This window comes from Panthera leo, chromosome E1, assembly GCF_018350215.1.
Source record: "Panthera leo isolate Ple1 chromosome E1, P.leo_Ple1_pat1.1, whole genome shotgun sequence".
NCBI lineage: Eukaryota > Metazoa > Chordata > Mammalia > Carnivora > Felidae > Panthera > Panthera leo.
Window position 1 is genome coordinate 700,355 of NC_056692.1, and position 19,980 is coordinate 720,334.

General features: G+C 57.8%; 4 protein-coding genes across 9 annotated transcripts in view; 2 read left to right on the forward strand and 2 right to left on the reverse strand.

Moving 5' to 3' along the window:
* Window positions 1-266: 266 nt before the first annotated feature.
* MED31 (mediator complex subunit 31) lies at window positions 267-7,020 on the forward strand. Its single transcript, XM_042916922.1, has 4 exons — window positions 267-376; window positions 1,050-1,127; window positions 1,436-1,532; window positions 6,578-7,020. The coding sequence occupies exons 1-4, from the start codon at window positions 349-351 to the stop codon at window positions 6,768-6,770; spliced, it is 396 nt and encodes a 131-aa protein (XP_042772856.1). The 5' UTR covers window positions 267-348; the 3' UTR covers window positions 6,771-7,020.
* Window positions 7,021-8,219: 1,199 nt separating this feature from the next.
* TXNDC17 (thioredoxin domain containing 17) lies at window positions 8,220-10,144 on the reverse strand. Its single transcript, XM_042915063.1, is given in 5 exon segments — window positions 8,220-8,450; window positions 9,106-9,181; window positions 9,453-9,534; window positions 9,926-9,974; window positions 9,976-10,144. Coding segments are annotated over 5 exon segments (372 nt in total). The 5' UTR covers window positions 10,072-10,144; the 3' UTR covers window positions 8,220-8,381.
* A 173-nt stretch (window positions 10,145-10,317) lies between these two features.
* KIAA0753 (KIAA0753 ortholog) overlaps window positions 10,318-19,980 on the forward strand; it is a 39,111-nt gene continuing 29,448 nt past the window's right edge. For 3 of the 6 annotated variants that reach the window (XM_042915057.1, XM_042915061.1, XM_042915062.1), the window contains exons 1-3: window positions 13,576-14,610; window positions 15,113-15,255; window positions 18,216-18,445. In XM_042915057.1, the coding sequence (XP_042770991.1) occupies window positions 18,434-18,445 (12 nt within the window). In that variant the 5' untranslated portion in view covers window positions 13,576-14,610; window positions 15,113-15,255; window positions 18,216-18,433. Of the gene's footprint in view, window positions 10,481-13,575; window positions 14,611-15,112; window positions 15,826-18,215; window positions 18,446-19,980 lie in introns of those variants that run through there. The other 3 variants (XM_042915058.1, XM_042915060.1, XM_042915059.1) reach the window with 3 other exon arrangements.
* Window positions 10,393-15,050, reverse strand: LOC122206932 (basic proline-rich protein-like). Its single transcript, XM_042916590.1, has 8 exons — window positions 14,974-15,050; window positions 14,407-14,522; window positions 13,961-14,110; window positions 13,158-13,238; window positions 12,410-13,043; window positions 11,822-12,212; window positions 11,486-11,522; window positions 10,393-11,051 (listed from the first exon to the last, which is right to left on the reverse strand). The coding sequence occupies exons 1-8, from the start codon at window positions 15,048-15,050 to the stop codon at window positions 10,393-10,395; spliced, it is 2,145 nt and encodes a 714-aa protein (XP_042772524.1).

Genomic DNA, 19,980 nt, shown 5'->3' on the forward strand with positions numbered 1-19,980 from the left:
CTCCCCCTCTGCCGGCGCCACGGCTCTGCCTCTGACCCTCTGCGCGCCGCCTCCCGAGGCTGCTTGGGGCCGGTGGGCGGGGCCTGCGAGGAACCGGAGGAGGGGCCTGCGCGGAGCCAGGGGGCGGGCCCGCGGGAGCCAGAGGAGGGGCCTGTGAGGGGCCGGGGGGCGGGGCCTGCGGAGGGCCGGGGGGCGGGGTCGCAGCCGGAGCTGGAGAGCGGGGCCTGCGCGGGGCCGCCCCCGCCCCGCATCCCACACTGCCCCGCGACCGGAAGAGGGGCCGCAGCTTCCGGAACCTGCGGGCTAATTGCTCGTGGGGCCGGTGGCAGCGGAGCGGCTTTGCTCGCGATGGCCGCGGCCGTCGCCATGGAGACAGGTAAGTAGCGCTCGGGACCCTAGCAAACACAGGTGCCCCGGGCCAGACATCTCTTCCCGCTTCCCCGGGGACTCCTTTGCGGCGCGGCTCCGGCGGGGCTCCTGTCCGCGGCTCCTTCTTTCTCACCTCTGCCGTTCGGACGCCGACCCCATCGGCCTCCCGGCGAGGCCCCAGCGGCAGGACGCGCTCCTGAACCGTCCCTTCCGTCGCTGGTTTTCCGCGTCCCCGATGAGCATGCTTAAGTGTGAGATGTCGCCCGACTGTGAGCCTTTCTGCCCTTGACATTTCTCGAACCGGCGCACGTCCCGCCGGCCCGTTTGCAGCTTGCATTCTGGACTTTCCCCGGGGTACTTAGCGGGGCTCTGAGGCGCAGTTATTACGACCTTCTCCCGCTGATCAGTCTGGAAATCTCGGGTCCCGGCTCCCGGGTGGTGGGTGTCCTGCCCCGTGGGTGCGCCTTTTGCTCTTGTCTTTAGAGGAGCGCCTCACTTGATCTTGTTGAGCAGAGCGCTCTCTGCTTCCCCCGGACTAGTGGGGAAGGGCCACCTTCCCCCACGCCGTGCCCTTACTTTTGCAGAAATACGTTCTCAGCAGCAGTCACGTCTTCTTCTACAAGTCAGTGTTCTAGATGGTGACCTTTATTTTGGGTGACTTTTGCTGTATTCCGTCCTAGATGATGCTGGAAATCGACTTCGGTTTCAGTTGGAGTTGGAATTCGTGCAGTGTTTAGCCAACCCCAATTACCTTAATTGTAAGTTGTTGGGCGCCTAATGGAATTGAGTACCTGTTAACATCTCTGACAAGAAGAATTGCAGTTCGTAATAATGTCTACTTTTATGTATGCTCAGTTCAGTGGGATCACTGCTACACTTAAACGGGTGTGCGTGTGTGTGTGTGTGTGTGTGTGTGTGTGTGAATGGACTGGGACTTATGTTCTGAATTCAGTGTGTGGTGGTGGTGGGGATTTACATACGTAGATTCTGTATGTTAGGGTCACCGATCGGTACTTCCAGGATTGGTTTGCTCTACAGATATATTTTTTGTTTTTATGCCTTTCAGTTCTTGCCCAAAGAGGTTACTTCAAAGACAAAGCTTTTGTTAATTATCTTAAGTACTTGCTTTACTGGAAAGAACCAGAATATGCCAAGTATCTAAAGTAAGTTTAATTTTTACAGTCCTAAATATGTATGTAGTGTATTATATTCCAAGACACTGACATTTAACAGACTTTGTAGTTTCACATTGGAAAAAATGTATTTTGAACCCCTCTACGTCTTAGTTTCTCTGCCTCATCTCTAAGTTGGGTTACTGTGCAATCTCACTGCTCATCCCTGCCTCTCTTACCCTCATCCTGTGTCCTCCCGCCTCCAAGCCAAAGGAAGCAAAATAATTTTCTACACAGAAGCCAGCTTGATCTTTCAAAAATGTTACGACAGGACACTTTGCTGCTTAGAGCCTGTCAGTGCCCTCCCATCCCATGCAGAACAGAGTCCCTTCTCTTTACCTGGGCTCAGGCTCTGTGTGACCTAGCTCTGTCTTGTCTGACTCGACTTGTACCACTCACCCCATCTCTCTGCGTTTCCGACCCTGACGAGCCCACAGTCTTTAAATGCAATGGCATAGTCGTCGGCTGAAAACTGAAGAACATAGGGCACTTATCAGCAAGATTTTCTGGGGGGGTGACCGTATCTGATTCTTATTACGGCCACATCTCAGTGTGGGTTTGTCCCAGACCATTGCAAGAAGGTGAACCCTGCAGTAAAGCAAGCCAAAGGAATTTTTCGGTTTCCCAGTGTATAAAGCTTATGTTCACACAATACTGCAGGCTATTAAATGTGCAATAGTGTTTTAAAAAAAAAAAAGGTAGATATTTTAATAAAAAAATATATTGTTAAAAAATGCTAACCATCATCTAAGCTTTTAGGAAGTCATGATCACAGATCACCATAGCAAATATAATGAAAAGTTTAAAATGTGAGAATTATTAAAATGCGACACGGGGACATGAGGTAAGCAAATGCTGTTGGAAAAATGGTGCGGGCAGACTTGCTTCATGAAGGGTTGCCACAAACCTTTAGTTTGTAAAAGAAAAAAAAGGCAGCATGTCTGTAGCTGTTGTCTTTCTTTAGAGCCTCGTATGTGCAAGACCTGTGTTCTTTAAACCTTGAACTCAGGCCTTTTCTTTGTCTAACTAGGTAGGCAGTAGTGAAACTTGTCTTTTTTTTTTCCTTGTCTTTTTCTTTAAAAAAATTTTTTTCTTAATATTTGTTTTGAGAGACAGGGCAAGAGCATGGGTGGAGGAGGGGCAGAGAGAGAGAGAGAGAGAGAGGGAGACACAGAATCTGAAGCAGGCTCCGGGCTCTGAGCCGTCAGCGCGGAGCCCGATGCTGGGCTCGAACCCACGAACCGCGAGGTCATGACCTGAGCCGAAGTCAGATGCTTAACTGATTGAGCCACCCAGGTGCCCTTCTTGTCTTTTTCTTTTTTAAAACAAACACATTTGAGAGGAAAATGATTCAAACTTGTACTTTATCCAACTCACTTTTTTGATCTGTGTCTAATAACTGATTTTTGAAGCCCGCATCTCCCTGCCTGCAGGACCCCTTTGCTCCCTTACTGGTCCTTTATAAACAGCCACTTATTTAATAATCACAGTGAAGACTTTATTAGGTGGTGTGTGTATGTAGACTTGGAGACTCCGTGTGGACACAGGGCCACAGGCACGGGGAGTTCCGTGTCCCCCCAGTGTTGGCGGGATGGCCGGCTGCGCTCTGGAGGGTTCCAGGAGCGCCTGTTGCTCTGTTTAGGGACAGCCGGTTCCCTTGCTAGCTGCATGACGGGAAGTGTTTCCTTTTATTGGGCTATGATACCCCCGTGTGCAGCTTCAACCCAGATCTCCAGTTTTGCCCCCGAGTCAATCCAGAACCCGTCTGTGACCCTTGAGGCAACTGCCCTTCAGATGTTTGCATTCAAGAGAGGTTGCAGGCTAACCGCCGTGGGCGTGTGTCACCAGTCGCGGGAGGCTTTTGTTTAAGAGTTGCTGACCTTAAAGGTCGGAGAGTTTCGTATAATAATCCAGACTTGTAGTTACTCCTCAAATCTGGAGGGTCTGCTCACTGCAGGGCTTCCCCCTTCCATGTTGGGGCCGGCTCACCTGAGGGGCGGCCGCCGCGTGCAGACCCTGGCACCGCTCGTCCTGCTTCCCTGGTAGCCGGTACCCGCACCTGCGACGTAGCCCTTACCCGTGCTTTCTCAGCCGCTGTCAGCCGTTTCTCACGCGCCTTCCCTGGGATATTGTGCCACCGTGCCCTCCGCTGTTCTGCCAGGAACTCGACACAGGCCTTCGGGTGCAGTCAGGGTGCGGTGGACCAGCCACACTTCTTCAGGTGGACGTTACGCTCCAATAAGTGTAACTTGAGTTCCTGTTACTTTTTCATGGGGGGGGGGGGCAGGGATTCACATCGCCGACTCGCTGAGAGCTTTATGCCAACTCCAACTCCTCTGTTCTTGTTTTCATCAGTGCTGTTAACTGAGTTCTCCGTTTATGCCTCATTTACTTTTTCGAAATCTAAAGGGGCAACTTTCCTTCGGTACCTCTTACTTCCTCTTGTCGGTTAAGGCCAGAGTTGTAGCCTGTGAAAATACTTACTCTGAGCGTTGTCTTTACAAGTTTGAGAGATGATCACTGCGTGTCCGAGTTCCGTTTATTGACCGAATGCCACCTGAGACCACTCTCTTGGTTGTCACGGTGGTTTAGGTTACAGGTGAGGAAGCTAAAGCTGCCCGAGGTTGAGAACCTTGTCCAAGGCCAGCCGGCTGGTGAGTGGCGGGGCTGGTATTCAGACCCAGGTCTTTCCCCGTCCCGATGCCCTTCAGACTCAGGTCCTTCCCCGTCCCGATGCCCTTCGGACCCAGGTCCTTCCCCGTCCCGATGCCCTTCAGACCCAGGTCCTTCCCCGTCCCGATGCCCTTCGGACCCAGGTCCTTCCCCGTCCCGATGCCCTTCGGACCCAGGTCTTTCCCCGTCCCGATGCCTGCATGAGAAGTAAAGAGGTTGGGTGTGAGCAAGGCATTCAGGCTCAGGCACCAACAGCTACGAGCAGCTGTGTCTTTGGAGTGCCGATCATACCGATGTTGTCTCGGAAGGACAGCAGTGGGGTTGCGCCCTGCTTCTCAGCGTGGTCCCCAGACCGGCAGCCCTGCTGTCACTTGGGAGCCTGTTAGAGATGCAGAACCCAGGCCCCCACCTCAGACCTGCTGAATCAGAGTCTGCGTTCAGGGAGTGATTTACGTGCGCATGAAGACGTGGGAGGCACCCCGCGGTATATACGGTTTTCATCCTTCCGACCTGTCTATACCGCCTGCACAAGTCTGGCTCCGAGCTCTCTTAGGTTGAAGGTTTTTTAATGGACTCAGATCTCATGTCTTTTCTCTTTGAAATAATTTCACTTATGAAATAGCTGCAAAAATCATAAAGAGAATTCCTATGTATTCTTCACCCAGATATTTTAAATGTTAACATTTTCTGTAACCACAGGACAGCGATCAAAATCTGAACATTAACATTAACGTATTATCTAGTCTGCAGACTTCATTCTGATTTTGTCCGCTGTCTCATTAATGACCTGTGTCTGGGACGGTATCCAGTCTGAGCTCCTGTGCTATATGTTGTATTTATGCCTCCTTAAGTCTTTAATCTTGAGTTTCTTGGTCCTTCCCCCTGCACCCCCCCTCTGCCCCCCCCCCCCCCCCACTGTGACCCGGAAGTGATTTTCTAAACTTCTTGGTATATATCCTGTCAGGAGTTGCGGAAGTCAATTTGACCTGCTACTAGTGATGTTAATTTTGGCCACTTGGTTGAGGCAGGTGGTAACTGCCAGGTTTTACCACGTCTCGTTACTAGTTTTCCTTTTGTATTTACTAAGTGTCTTGCGAGGAAGTGCTTCGAGACTGTGTACATACTTTGTTTCGTGTCATACTTTGACCCCCTAGTCTGTTGATACCTGCCCGAAGCAGTTTTTGCTTGATTTTCTAATTCTGTCACTTTCTACGTTAATCAGTTGTGGTTTAGGTATGAGGATAAATCATTCCTCTTTTCCCTATTTATTTATTCATTTAAAAGAGCCACATCAATATGGACTCCTGGATTCTTATTTTTTGGATTATAAGTGTGTTTTCTTGTAACGGTTCTAGATTTGGCCACTAGGAGCCCCTTTAGGTTGCCTCCTGAGTCCTTGTGACTTGTCCCCACGATTTTCTGGGCACTCCTCTTTCTGGCACTGCATAACATTCCCGGCTCATCTTGTACCTTCCCTGCCTTAGCCCTGGAGCCAGCCATTTCGCCAGGGGCCCTGGAAAATGGAATTTCACAATCCATCATCTGAGTGTGCCTGTTGGTACCAGTGTCATTGCTGCTAGGCCCTCTCAGGACACACAGCTAAGAAGTGTGTGTGTGTGTGTGTGTGTGTGTACGTACTTCTAATCCTTGTCTGTTTCTGTGTCTCTATATTAAAAGCCAGGAGTTCATACTGATGTTTCCAATTGCAGCTCCTTAACACAGGGTCCATTCCAGCGCCCCCCCCCCCCCCCCCCCCCCCCCCCCCCCCCCCCGCCATCCTGTGTGGAACAACTTTCCTACCAGTCAGCGATCTGGCTCTCTTTATCTAAGGTGTGCTTACGCACTCAGTTGCTCAGTCTCGGAGTACCTGTGAAGCAATTCCAGAACCGTTACGTCCCTGTGGAAAGTAGGGCACAGGGCTCGTGCGCGGTTATTTCTGAAACGGAGTCGGTTTTGAATAAAAGTTGTCCTTCTCGCTACTGATGGAAAACTGGTAGTTATCAACTATAAACAGGTAATTACTAAAATAAAAAGTGTTTATGGTCCTCACCTTGGACACCACCACAGAACTGAATGATTGCCCCCAAAGTTGGACTCTGCTTACCAGCTCCCGTGTAGTGTTGGGCGGGCTATTCAGTCTTTCTGAACTTAAGTTTTTTTCCCTTTGGAAACTTTTGCTTCATGCTGACTTTTGATGAGCGGCTTCTTTGCAGAAGCAGGAAAAACAGAACCTGTACTACCAAAGTGAACGAATATTCTAGAAATGGTAGGCTACGACATCAGTTTTGAGCAAGAAACTGAGTTGGAGCCTGGCGCGATTGACCTAGACCGTGCCGGTCGTTAACTTGTCCACTCGCACCCAGGTACCCACAGTGTCTGCACATGCTCGAGCTGCTTCAGTACGAGCACTTCCGCAAGGAGCTGGTGAACGCTCAGTGCGCCAAGTTTATCGACGAGCAGCAGATTCTGCACTGGCAGCACTATTCCCGGAAGCGGATGCGCCTTCAGCAAGCCCTGGCGGAGCAGCAGCAGCAGAATAACGCAGCGGGAAAGTGAGAGCCGGGTCCAGGACTGGCTTCCGGGACGCGTCCGTACTGCTCTCGTGCAGAGAACACACAGACTCTCCTGGCTGCCTTCCCTGGGGCAGCACCTAGAACTGTAGTGTACTGTCCAGTGCAGCTAACCTTTTGCTAATAGATTACTTCTGTCCAACCAGAATTGTTCTCCTTTGGTTTCCCTGTGGATTTGTAAGTTATTATTAGTACTTGACCAACTGAATAAAAACAGAAACGTTAGGTGCTTTAAACCAGCTTAAGGAGTCGTGGGGGGGGGGGGGGCAAGGGGAGGGCCACCAAATGTCCCAAACTCTAATAAGCCTAGCTCTGTTCCTTACGTGGTGGGTGGGGCCTGGGCAAGTCCGTCTCCCTCCTTCTTACTGTCCGTCTGAACAGCTACCCTGCCTACCCTCTGTCTACAGAATGAGGGGAATAGAGTGAATGATTTCTTTTTTTTTAATGTTTATTTATTTTTGAGACAGAGAGAGACAGAGCATGAATGGGGGAGGGGCAGAGAGAGAGGGAGACAGAATTGGAAGCAGGCTCCAGGCTCTGAGCCATCAGTCCAGAGCCCGACGCGGGGCTCGAACTCATGGACCGCGAGATCGTGACCTGAGCCGAAGTCAGACGCCTAACCGACTGAGCCACCCAGGCGCCCCTGTGAATGATTCCTTTAAATCAGAGCAGGAACCGCAGAAAGGTTCTTAACCTCTGCCCAAAAGGAGGACTTATCCATATCCCCACTTGCTTTGCGAGAGGGCTTAAAGGAACGGGCGGCGTGTCGCTGACCCAGTGACGGGAAGGAGAAGGTTGTTGGTTAACTTCTCATTGCACCCTTGGACCTTGGACTAGAATAAAGACGAGGAGCCTCAAATACTTGTGATCATCCAGCACAGCTGACGTTTCCGTGGCCGGTACTACACCCCAGGGCCACGTTACCTGCCTTGTCCTGCTCTCGCGTCACTTGCAGAACCACCCGCGTCCATAAAGGAGGAGACTGGGGTTCAGACGGGTTAAGAAGCTTGTCTGTGGTGGTGATCGGCGTGACTGACTCGTGGCTGGGACTCTGGCCACCACCACTCGACGACATGGTCTCTGACCCACCTGTGCCACCTGCCTCCGCCAGAGCCAGAAAGCCTCTTGAGACAGGAGAGCAAAACTGCCCGCAGTGGGTAGGGAGGCTGCATTAGGTGCGCTGTGCTCTCCGTCACTGGCTACGGGAAGTTGTCCGTTCTAAAGCCAGACAAGGTGTTTTAGGAGCCATTCTTTGTAAATTTGTGGCATTTACGGTAAAAGATCCTAACTGCTTTGGAGATTTGGAATTTGCCTTTACTGGTAGGGACTTTTAGATATTTCTGTCACCTCCAATAATGCATTCCCAGTGCTGTCACTGCCACTCCTGAAGGCTTATTTTACCTGTATCTTAGAAATTCAAATATTACAGGCAAACTGAGGGTTCGTGAGCATTTTAATAGCACTGTTTAGACATAAACTATTTTTACATCGTCATTCATTTATTTATTTATTGCTAACATGAATTCAAAGCAAGTACGCAACTGCTTTTATGCCAGAGCAGATCAGGAAATCAAGACACAACTGTCATCATCAACTCTTAATCTTCGGAGAACAACATCTCCACGAGGTTGGCCTGGAGACACTCGGATTCCACCAGTTTTTGAGGCTGTAAGAGAAGAGCAGTCTAATCTTAACCCACAGCTACAAAAATGTTATTAGGGAGGGAAGGAGTTGTTCTTCCTTGAGTTAACACAAATCTTACGACGGAGAAACCATGCTATTCAAAGACCATCATCTAGTTGTAACAAGTCTTATTAGATAGTTCTAATAACTATTTGCCTTAAGATAAGTCATTAAAATACTCAGCTCCGTGGACTAAAACAAGAGACAGCAAGCCCAGCACCATCGCCTTCCCTCAATTCGTTAGTTTAGAACTCGTTAGTTTTGGCCATGGCCAAACTGGAGGAGGGGCCTTCTTTTTAGCCAGAATCCTGAAGTCAGTAGAAAACAACCATCGATGCTAGTATTTTAAGGAATTACGTTAACCAACTTTCTTGAGCAGTGCTTAGAGAATTTTAAAACAGTGGCTTTCACAAAGCATGAAAAAGACCTAATACTTAAGATACTGGCATTTTTAATAGTTTATCTGATTGCCCATAGGGATGGACAGCCAAGCTGTGCATTTTAATAGATCCCCACTGGGAACAAACATCAAGATCTTTTAAAATCTGAATCCAGAACAGGAATTTTGACGGGGGGGGGGGGGGGGGGGGGGGGGGGGGGAGTTGTAGTCCCGCCACAATGGCACGACGGACACTTACTGTTCCGTATTTAAGGAGTGTAGGCACCGCAGTTACTTTCAGGTTTTTTCTGAACTCGTTATTTGGATCTTTCCAACTGTTTCGAAAAAGAAAAAAGTGATTATGGGTAACATTTACTTGGTTTCTCCCCATTTAATATTTGATACATTCCTACATTTAGTTTTTCAGTAATCACTGGTTTCTTTGTAAATGTTTGTAAAAGCTTGAGGACTAGGACTTTAATCGTGTCTGATTGTTTGACTTGCCCGACCGCCCTAAGCACGCAGACCCTTGGTCGCCGAGGCCCTTCCCGCCTAAGTGCGCGAGTCTAGCGTCCGGGACAGGAGGGACTGCGCGCGGACACTTACTAAGGTTTCTCTCCCACTTGGCAGTAGATGAACACACATCCTTCACTGACGTGCTTCAGCCCCTCTCGCACGACTGGCTCCGCTTTAAAACAAAAGTTGATATAGAATAATTACTCACCGGCTCTAGAATCCGGCACCGAGGAACAGCGTCCCTCCCCCCTCCCTTCCGTCTTCGCTCAAGTCCTCAGACCGTAACTGAGGTCGACCAGAAAACCACTTGAAGGCCGAGGGCCAAATCCGAGGGCAGATGGGCCCCCGCGCCACGGGCACCTAGAACGCTGCGGGACGTCCTCGCTGACGGCGGACGACCGGCTCCCCTGTCCCGGACACACGAAGCGCGCCGGGGACGGGACGGCTGTTCGGGGACTGGATGCGCGCGGTATCCGGGTCGAGCGGCGGGGAGGGTCGGCGAGCCCCCTCGTCTGGCTCTCGCTCGGCTCCCACGCCGCGGGCCCCGAGTCCCGGCCTCTCACCCTGCACGCAGTCGGGGCACCAGCTCTTCCCGCCGGCGTCCTTGGAGCCGGGTAAAGTAGGCGAAGATGGTCTTGCCGTGGTGCTGCTCCACCGCCCGGCTGAACTCCTCGAAGCCGGACACGCTCACCACCTCGTAGCCGGCCATCGGGAGGGCGCGCCGCGCACCGCCGGCCGGGTCTCCGGGAGGCGCCGCCGCGGGGCGGGGCGGGGAGCGGCCGCTTCCGGGGGCGCGGCCGGCGGGGCTCCGCGGCGCTACGGGAGCCTGGGGCGGCCAGAAGGCCTCCGCGCCGCGTCCCGCCCCCGGCTGTGGCTGGCCCGTGCCCTCCGCGCGCTCCGCGCTGGCTCTGCGCAGGCACCCGGGCTTCTGCCCCATGGGCGGCGGCTGCCCACCCTGCCGCCGTGCAGCCCCGGGACCCCTAGGCGGCTCGGGAGCCCTAACGGCTCCCAGGCCGCCCTGCGCCCGTTGCTATGGCGACCGCGCGAGCGGCCGGAAGCGCGGCCTAGCCGGCCCCCCCCCGCCCGCTCCCCGGTAGCCGCGCCGCGCCCCAGGCCAGGTGGGCTCGGGCCGGGGCCGGGGGGACTCTGGGAAGCCGCGCCCGGACTCGTGGGCCCGGGGGACAGGAGCCCCTGAGCCGCGGCCGGCCCCGCCGCTCGCGGGCCCCGTCACCGCCGCTCCCGCGGAGCTCGGGGGCCGGGGCCGAGCGCGTGCGTGCGTGTGTGCGGCGGCCCCGGCGGCGGGCGGCGGGCGGGGGGCCGAGCGGGGCGGCGCGGGCGGGCCTGCAGCCATGAGCGGGGCGGCGGGCCGCTGCGTGGGGCCCAGCCGGCCGGGGCGCGGGCGCGGGAGGCCGTGGGGGAAGAGGGGCGCCGCGGGGGCGCCGCGCGGCCGGGGAGCGGGGCGCCGGGCGACGACCTCGGCGTGGGACACGCGCTGCGTGAGCGCAGAGAGGCGGCGAGACTGTCGGCGGCCCCGGGGGAGGAGAGCGGAGGCCGACGCGGCCGGGGCGGCGGGGGCGAACGGGCCGGAGGCCTCGGGGACCCCCGGCGCCGCAGGCTCGGCGGAGGCCGCGGGGGACCCGGGGGCCGTGTGGGTGGACGGCGCGGTGGGGGAGCCCCAGGTGGTGGGGCCTGTCGGGTCGGTGTGGGTGACGGGCACCGGCGGGGAGGAGGACGGGGCGCCTTACCGGAGCCCCCGGGGCTGTGAGCGGAAAGGCCGCCCGGGATCCATGGGGCACGAGAGCATCCTGGAGCTGTGGCTGAAGGTGCAGGCTATGCGGGCGGCGGCGGGGTGCGGGGAGGGAAGCAGAGTGGAGCTCCACCCGGTGCCCGCGGGAGAGGGTCCGCTTGACAGGGGCGTCCCCGGCAGGGCCTCCTGGGTGGAGACGAGCCGGGGTGGTCTCACGGGGCCCTGGGTGAAGGGACAGGCTCGGGCAATGCCCCGGGCCTCGGGAGTGTCCACAGGCGTCCGGCCCGGGGCGGGTTGTGAGAGGGTCCCAGGCCTGTGCGGGCGGGGACAGGCGGCTGGCCTGCTGCCTGGGGGTGTGCCTGGGATGGTGCCCTACCTGCTGGGGAGAGGACAGGCGGCGGGGTGGCCCGCGCCTGTGGACAGGGAGAGGGGCTGGGGGAGTGCCCCTGGTCCGTGGGGCAGAGGGCAGTCCCTGCAGGTGCCGGGGGCTCCCGGCCCGGAGACCGTCTGTGGGGACACCCCGGGCTCATGGAGAGGGGGGCAGGCTTCGAGGGTGCTGCCTGATGCTGTGGGGGCGCCCGGCAGGGTGGAGGAGGAAGCCAGCTGTGCAGGTGCCCTGGGCGCGTGGCGGAACGGACAGGCCGTGGAGGGGATGGGGTCTGGGGGTGCTCCTGGCACGTGGGGCACCGGACAGCCCGTGGGGGTGCCTTGCGCTGTTGAAGAGGAAGCTAGGTGTGGGGGTGACCCAGGATTCAGGGAACGGGGGCAGGCTGTGTGGGTAGAGGCCGGCGCTGGAGGGGACCCGGGTTCCTGGGCAGCGGCACACGCCGCAGAGGCACGCGGTCCTGCCGAGCTGCGCCTGGGTCCTGGAGGCGCTCCAGGCCTGTGGAGTGTGGAGCGGGGCCCGGGGAGGGAGACGGGCTGCGGGAGCATCCCCGGTGTGTGGGGGACCCAGCAGCCGGTGGGGGCGGCGGGGGCGGGACCAGGGGCCCTGGGAGGACAGGCGGGTCACGGGGCTGCCCCAGGCCTGTGGGACGGGCAGCGGGCCCTGGGGGCGCCGGGGGTGGTTGCGGGGGGACACAGGCTGTGGGGGTGTTGTGAGCCTGTGGGACGGGAGGCAGGCTCTGGGGGAGCAGGAGACCCTGCTGCCCGCAGCGTTGGGGGCCCCCGGGCCTGCGGGGTCAAGAGGCCGGCCCCAGGGACGCGTCTTGTCTGTGCAGAAGGAGACAGGCAGAGGGGCTGCCTGGGGCCGCAGTCCTGCCCAGGCACAGGTGCGGCGCGGGGGGGTTCGCGAGGGCGCCTGCGGCCGTGCCCGCCGCCGTTGTGGGTGTCCGGCTCCACGTGCCAGGACGGCGGCTCTCGAGGTGGCCCGAGCCTGTGCGACGGCGTCTCTGCTGCCCTGTTACCCGTGGCTCCCGAGGGGCCGCGGTCCGCGGGGGAGACTGCGGCTTCTGCAGCTTTCCCAGGCCCGTGGGAGAGGGGGCAGGCCGTCGGGGGTCCCGAAGCGCCCGGGCTCGCGGGGCAGGAGACGGGCGCTGGGGGTGTGCCGAGACCCTGGGGACGGAGACCGAGTGCAGGGGCGTCTGCCGCTGCCCCGGTGCCCGTGGCTCCCAGGACGCCCCGGCCGGTCCGGGAGGAGTCCGCCCCCGGGGGTGTCGCAGGCCTGTGGGGGGAGAGGGACACGGTGCAAGCACCCATAGACGCCAGGGGTCCCTCACGGATGGGGCTGCCCCCCAGCGGCGGGACGCCTGGGCCCACGGGGGAGAGGCTGGGCCCGGGGGGCCCCTCCGGCTCGCTGGGAGGGGGGACAGGCTGCCGAGACGCCTGGGGCCGAGGGGGTGCCCACGGCGGCGGGGGCCCCCGGGCGATGATGGCCAACGCCAGCTGTGGGGATGTCTCGGGCGTGTGGGGACAGAGACCGGTGACGGAGGGACCTGCGGATGGCCCGTGGAGGAGAAGGGCCAGCGGGCCGGTCCCTGAGGCTGCAGGGGTGCCCCTGCCTTTGGGGGTGCTCGCGGCTGTGGGGGTGCCCGCAGCGGGGCGCGTACCTGCCGTGGTGTGGGTGACTGGGTGTGCCGGGGAAGAAGCCGCCGAGGCTGCCGCCGGCCTCCCAGCGTCCAGGACGCCGTCTGCGGAGGGAGCTGGGGCTTCGTGGGGGGAGGCGGGAGGCAGACAGGCAGTGGGGGCGCCTCTTGCCCACGGGTGTGGGACCCGGTCCTGGAGCTGCCCGCGGCCCCCAGGGGAAGAGAGCCACTGTGAGAACGTGCCTGCGGCCTCAGGGACAAGAGGCCCTGTGCCCCCGGTTGCAGGGCAGGAGACGGGCATCGGCCATCTCAGAGGTCACCCGCAGCAGAGTGGGGGGGCACAGGCCGGAGGAGCGTCTGCAGTGAGGGTCCGGGGGAGCCCTTTGGGGGAGGACAGGTTGAGGGGGGCCTTCTCATAGCACATGTAGGGAACGGGGTGGGGGGTGTCCTGGGCTCTTTGGGAGGGGACAGGCTGGGGGGAGGTTGGTCCTGGGTTGTAGACGGAGGCGCAGGCCGTAGGGGTGTCTTGGGGATCTGGGACAGATGCTTTGTGGAGGCTTCCTGGGTCTATCGGGTGACAAGTTAGGAGGTGTCCTGGAGCAGTGGGGAAGGGACAGGTTGCAGAGAGAGGGGCGTCCCAGGAATGTGTATAGGGGAACAGTGGGGTGGGTGTCACTGGACTCTGTGTACGTGTGTGTGTGTGTGTGTCAGTCACTCGAGGTATCCTGCAACGGGGGGCCAGGGCGGGGGGGGGGGGGCGGTCACCTAGTGTTTCCCTAGTGCAGCCCTGAGTCCTAGGCCTTTGGCTTCCGGGGAAAGTGTCGCACATAGAACTCGCAGGGGCCCCGGCCCCAGCTCTGCGGGCTCCTCCGTTCTGCGGCGGCTGCCCTGGACTGTGGTGACCGTGGTGACAAAAGCCGGCGGGACTGCCTCGCCCCCGTGCCCTCCCGTCTTCGTTGTCGCTCTCGTCTCTGCAGCTGTGGGAACAGGGAACCTTGAACAGCTGCCCTTCTGTTCCTACACGTGTATCTGTCTTGAAGCAAATCCAGTCTACAGACCTTGGGTTTACTCAAAAGCTTAAATTAGGGATTTTTTTTTTTTAAACCTGGATTTCCCAATTGATTCGCTGTAGGATTCTTTGAGAGCACAAAACACACCGGTACGTCTAAAATGAATCGGTTTGTGGAAAATCGGCTTAATTCAACAGACGTTGAGTTCAATTATCTGCTCTGCTCAAAACCCTGTATCGTGGGGAATCTCGGAGCAGCGGGACCGGGCCCGGCCCCCGGGAAGCTGGCATAGCTGGAAGGCTGGGGCCTGGCCGTGAAGTAGGTCAATAACAGAGACCGGTGTGTGGTCGGCACGCCACGAGGCAGGCGTGATCGGCGTCTGAGGAGGCGGTCCGAGACAGCGGGGTGAGCGCGGCCACGTCCCCACAAATCCTGACGAAACGCTTTCCGGGCTGTCGGCTCACGGGGTGCGTGTGGGGGGTGTGGGGTTGCAGGTCTGGGGGCCCTTCCGCTACTCAGTGGCAGATCCTGGCAGGGATCTCGGTGTTCTGACCCCGAGGCCTCGCCCGGAGCCGGCCGGCTCTGCCCTGCCGAGCTAGCCCGGGGAGTGAGCACGCCGCCCCTCGCCGAGTGGCTAGGGTTTGCTCACGCGGACTGTGTGCAGAAGGCTGCCTGGTTCCCGTGGCAGAGCCGTTTCTGGAGTAACGTCTCACTGGTGGCCCTTGAGGTTTGGGCTCGACGGGTAGCCGCTCACCCGGTGCGGCCCCCGTTCTCTTGGAAAGGAGGATTCCAAAAGGGAAGACGCTTTTGTGGAGGACCCTGGCCGGTACCTTCCCGGAGCACCCGTGCTGGTCAGCGCGAGGCTGCTGCGGGCCTCCTCTAGAGCACCGTCCTCTGAGGGTGGCATGGTGTCCCCTCCTTCCGGTGTTTGATCGCCCTTGGTCTGAAAGCAGCCTCCTCCCGTTGCAGGCGATGACCGGTGACCCTAGGTGGGCTCTCGCCAGCGCTCCGCCCTCTGACGGAACGGGCCGGGGCAGGCCGGCTCCCCGCCGTGCTCATCTAGCCTGGCGTCCCACTGGACGGGAGGAGTGACCAGCCAGCGCCAGACCCAGGTACTTCTGTCGTCTTGTCTTCAGGTTTTTAGCGCGACGCGTTTGGAACAGAAGCTGCAAGAAAAAGACGGCCAACGCCTTTTAAACCACCTTCGAGATCTGACACTTCGAGCGGCGTGTGCTGTTCTGCCCTCCGGTGTTTGGGGAGCCGTTTCAAAGCCAGCTGCGGCCGTCAGCACACTCCACTGCTAAGCGTTTTAGAGCACTCCTGCTTACGCACTATCACACCTAAGAAAATGGACAAAGGTGATTCCGTCACGTCACTTAATGACCAGTTACCCTCGGCTTCACCTGGTCGCCACCGAAATACGTTTCCCTCCAACGGCGAACTTAGGAAAATCTTCACACAGCAGAGCCGAGTTCTACAGGGAACGCCCAAGTTCCGTTACCGTCCCACTAGTTTCCTTGCGTGTCTGTTCTCCAGTCTGTCCTCCGCAATCCCGCTCACCGGCGCGTCGCACGTTCTGAAATGCACAGCGTGAGCTGCAGACCGGCGCCGTGCGGAGTCGCCCTCCAGAACTGACTCTTGGAACTTACTCTCGGAATTTCCGCTTTCCCTCGGTGCAAACTGTAGGTCTGAGTTGGATACCTCAGATTGCACACATCTTGTCACGTTTGCTGAGTTTCCACCAACGTGTACACAGGTGTCACTCGTGCCTCTGTCGAGATGGAGATCTTTTCCATGGCTCCAGAAAGTTCTCTCACGCCCCTTCCTACCCTTCGCAGGCAGCCATTCTGGGCTTTTCCACCGTGGGTTAATTTTGCCCATTCTAAGTAGAACCAGATCGCGCGTACTCTTTCACGTAAGGCTTCTTTCAGTGGGTGTGACCCTCTCTCTGTCCTTACGTGGGTCGTGGTCTGTTGCTTTGTAACAAACACTCCAACCTCTCGTGTGGGTTTTTACAGATGAAGCTGCCGTGGACATTCTTGTACACGTTTGTAAACATGTCTGTGCTTCTGTTGTGTAAATGCCCGGGAGTGAGATCGCTGGGTCACAAGGCAGGGGTGCGTTTAGTTCTCTAACAAACCAGCGGACCTTTCTCCTGGGCTGTGCCGCTGCCCGTCCCTACCTGCGGCGATGGGCACCCTGGCCCCTTTGCCAGCCCGGCGGTGTTTGTGTTCATCAGGGCCATTCTGGTGGGCGTGGCGTAATAGCTCCGTGTGGTTTTCACCAGGAAAGTTACAGCGACGGTACCCAGAATTCCTGGGTGCCCTGCTCCTGCTCCCGGACTCCCCGCATGCTAACACTTCTGTTACATTTTCCCTCCCTCCCTCCGTTCTCTGTCTCTCCCTCCCTACACACGCGTGTTGCAGGCACACACATACATGCACACCTGCTCACACATATGCACATACACATCTACACGCGCATGCACACACGTTTTCTAAACTGGCAAAGTACAAGTGGCAGCCGCGATACCTTTTTACCACTAAGGACTTGGTGTGTATTTCCTGAAGACAAGGACTCCTCTTACGTAGTCATAACGTGGTGATGGAAATCGAGAAGTACACGTTAGGACAGTGTTGCCATGTGATGTTCAGGCCGTCCTGAGGTTTTCTGAGCTGGCCCAATGATGCCCTTTACAGTGAAAGGAACCAGGGTCACTGAGCTGCGGGACTCATCACGTTTGCTTAGCTCCTCGGGTCCGAACAGTTTCTGAGACTTTGTGTTTCACGACATCAACATTCTTGACAAATGCAAGCCAGTTATTGGGCGACTTTCCATCCGTTTAGGTTTGCCCGACCTTCCTAGTGACATTCGGGTTACACACCCGTGGCGGGAAAACCCCAATGTGATGCTGAGTCCTCGTGTGTCCCGTTGGGAGGTACGCGTGTCGACCTCGTCAGTCCCCCACCCGGCAGTGTTCACTCCAGCCCCGGGGTGAGGGTGACGGTGGCACCCGCCAGGCTTCCCCCGTGAAGTCGCTGGCCCGTTCACCTTCCGTAGTCGGGGGTGTCTGACTTTGAGACCTTGTTCACACCCTTTCACCCCCAGACTGATCTCCTCGTTCGGCCTTCATTGGTAGTTTTTGCCCTGATGGTTGCTACGTGGTGACTGACCTCTTGGTATCAGAGCAGATTCATCGAGCCTGGCTGTGTCCGGGAGGGTACTGAGAAGGGCCCTGACCTGGCCAAGTGGGAGCCCCTCCAGGCTGACTGCGCCGCCCCTTCACACGTCTCTGTCGATCTGTGGCCACATTTGGTATAAAAAGGCGTTCCGGGGCCAGCATATTTTTCCCCTGTCCAGCCCCGGAATTGGCCATCCTCCTCCCTCTGGTGGAGAATGGAAGTTAGAACTCACGTGTGGGTACTGAGTAGGCACACTGATTCCCGGGGGCTCTCGTGCGAGGCCGTCCCGGAGGACAGAAGTGGGGACAGGCGTCCGTACCCGTGGGCCTGTGCGCTTCCGCGTGGAGGCCGACACGGGCGGTGCACCCCGCCTCCCCCGCCCCCCAGCCCGGGCCAGCTCACACGCACGCCGTCCGTGGCAGCCCGGCACCTCCCATTTGTGACTCCTGTCATCCACCCCAGTTGTCCACGTGTGTCTGCTCGGTCTCAGAACGTGCGGGGATTTCCCTGCCGCAATCCGGTCCGTGCCTCCCAGGCAGAGCCCCGCCCTCAAGAGCTCAGCATCGTTTTAACCCGAGGCTGCATAACCTAGTTACTCAGGTTAATTTTTCTTACCCCTCACTGTCGTGTGGTTATGTTACTCGTCAGAAATTCAGTTTGGCGCACGGGTTTCTGTTAGTATTCATTTTCAGGGTTTTCCTTTATCCTTACGGGTTTGGTTCCTTCCCTTCCTGCCTCCCTGTCTGCTCCACGTGACGCGTTAGCGGGCCCCCGTGTGCCGGCGCCAGAAGGCGTCGGAGAGTGTGATCCCCTCCCGCACCTCCTCCGTCCGCCCTCCTACCCCCCACGCACACACCTGACCGAGCCCGTCTCTGATGTTCCGTTCCTAGGTTTCTTGGCACAAGTGATCAGACGCACGTGTGTCCTGTCATGACACATCCGTTCCCCGCTCGAAGGGTAGCAGTCACGGACCGTCTTGGTGCACCGGCCCTTTGCACGGAGCAGGGTGTCTCAGCGCCGCCTGCTGGGGTTTAGAGAGGGGTGCACGCGGAGGCTCACTGTTTCTTCCTTTTCGAAGTGCTCCCAGCTGACTCGGCCGCTCTCCTACATGGACCTTCAGGTGGGTTCCGCATTTTGCAGTTACCAGCGGGGACCCCCTGTCACTAGTGAGGTGGCTGCGGGGGGGTGGGGGGAACGCCTGTGGGCCTGTCCCGGGCCCGTGCGGGGACCCCTGTCACCAGTGTGATGGGGGTGGGGGGGGGAACGCCTGTGGGCCTGTCCCTGGGGCCGGGTGGGGACCCCCTGTCACCAGTGTGATGGGGGTGGGGGGGGGAGAACGCCTGTGGGCCTGTCCCTGGGGCTGGGCCCTGCCCACAGCTGTACCTGCCACAGCACGGCCTCCCCTCTCCCTTGTTGCAGTCGGCTGCTGGTTCAGTGTGTTTTTAATTTGTGTTTTTATGAGATTGACCGACTTTTCCTATGTTACAGTGTCATGTTTGTATCTTTTTGTATAATTGGTCTGCTCCTGTGTTTTCCCATTTCCTACTGTTTTGATCTTTTTTCACCTCCCTTTTAAACATGTGTTTATATAGGGGGCCCTTTCTATTTATAAATACTTTTCTTCTAAATTTTCAGCTCTTTGATTTTGGTTATGGTGTTTAAAAAAAAATTTTTTTTAGTATTTATTTCTCTTTGAGAGAGAGAAAGAGTACATGCACAGGGGAGGTTCAGAGAGAGAGGGAGACCCAGAATCCGAAGCAGGCTCCAGGCTCCGAGCTGTCAGCACAGAGCCCGACGCGGGGCTCGAACCCACGAACTGGGAGATCATGACCTGAGACGAAGTGGGACGCTAACCGACTGAGCCACCCAGGCGCCCCTACGGGGGGTTTGTTTGAAAGTGACTCTTTGTCACGTGATCACACGTGTGCACTTTGTCACGAGAGCCCAGAGGCCGTCCCCAGATTAAAGGCTTCATGGAGTGTGCACAGACCCTCGGGGCCGTTGGCTGCATGGGGCCTGTGGTTGTGAAATCATTCGTTCCCTTGACTCAGTAATCCCAGAACAGGTGTTTCGTCCGCAGGAAATGCTTTAAAATGAGGGAAAATAAATGCGTGGCGATATTAGTGGAAGTAACGTGTCCGTAGGTGGAAAAATGAGAACCGTGTAAATGGTTAATAGGGTTACAGCTCAGCTGAGCATGAAAAGGCCATTCATGGGAGTTTGGAAAGCGCAGCCATGGAAAATAATGCAAACAGTAGGCTACGGAAGTGCCCGTGTTCATTAAGGGAAAGACCAAACAAAACTTGCTTGTGTCAGGATTAAAACTGACCAAAACTGAAGCCCGCGTAGGAGGTGTGCGGGGACCGTGGGGACCAGGTGTGCTGAGGTGCAGGGCGGGGTGGCGCGGCCAGCAGGTGGGCGGCTGGGCGTCCACAGTGGCGTCGGCCAGGCTCAGCATGGACGGCGGCGCCTCTCCCGGAACCTGGCGCTTGGAGGCGAGGCAGAGACCAGGGCGCGAGGGGCTCTCCGGCCGCCGCGTGGGGCTTTGCCTTTCGGAAGAGGACCCCGCGTGCTGCCGGGCAGCGGCGGGGACACGGGGGAGCCGGGGGCGTGCGAGAGTGGCCGCTTCCGTCCACGCACAAGGAGAATGCGTCT

What these genes read in the sequence shown, in the direction of transcription:
- LOC122206932 (XM_042916590.1), bottom strand. Translation starts at nt 15,050, where the DNA reads ATGCCACCCTCAGAGGACGGTGCTCTAGAGGAGGCCCGCAGCAGCCTC. An exon ending in AGCACGGGTGCTCCGGGAAG is followed by an intron (nt 14,523 to 14,973) that starts GTACCGGCCAGG and finishes CCGCCTCCTCAG; the next exon opens with ACGCCGATCACGCCTGCCTC. An exon ending in CTTCCCGGGGGCCGGGCCCG is followed by an intron (nt 14,111 to 14,406) that starts GTCCCGCTGCTC and finishes CTGTTCCCACAG; the next exon opens with CTGCAGAGACGAGAGCGACA.
- MED31 (XM_042916922.1), top strand. Translation starts at nt 349, where the DNA reads ATGGCCGCGGCCGTCGCCATGGAGACAG. An exon ending in CAACCCCAATTACCTTAATT is followed by an intron (nt 1,128 to 1,435) that starts GTAAGTTGTTGG and finishes TATGCCTTTCAG; the next exon opens with TTCTTGCCCAAAGAGGTTAC. An exon ending in GAATATGCCAAGTATCTAAA is followed by an intron (nt 1,533 to 6,577) that starts GTAAGTTTAATT and finishes ACTCGCACCCAG; the next exon opens with GTACCCACAGTGTCTGCACA.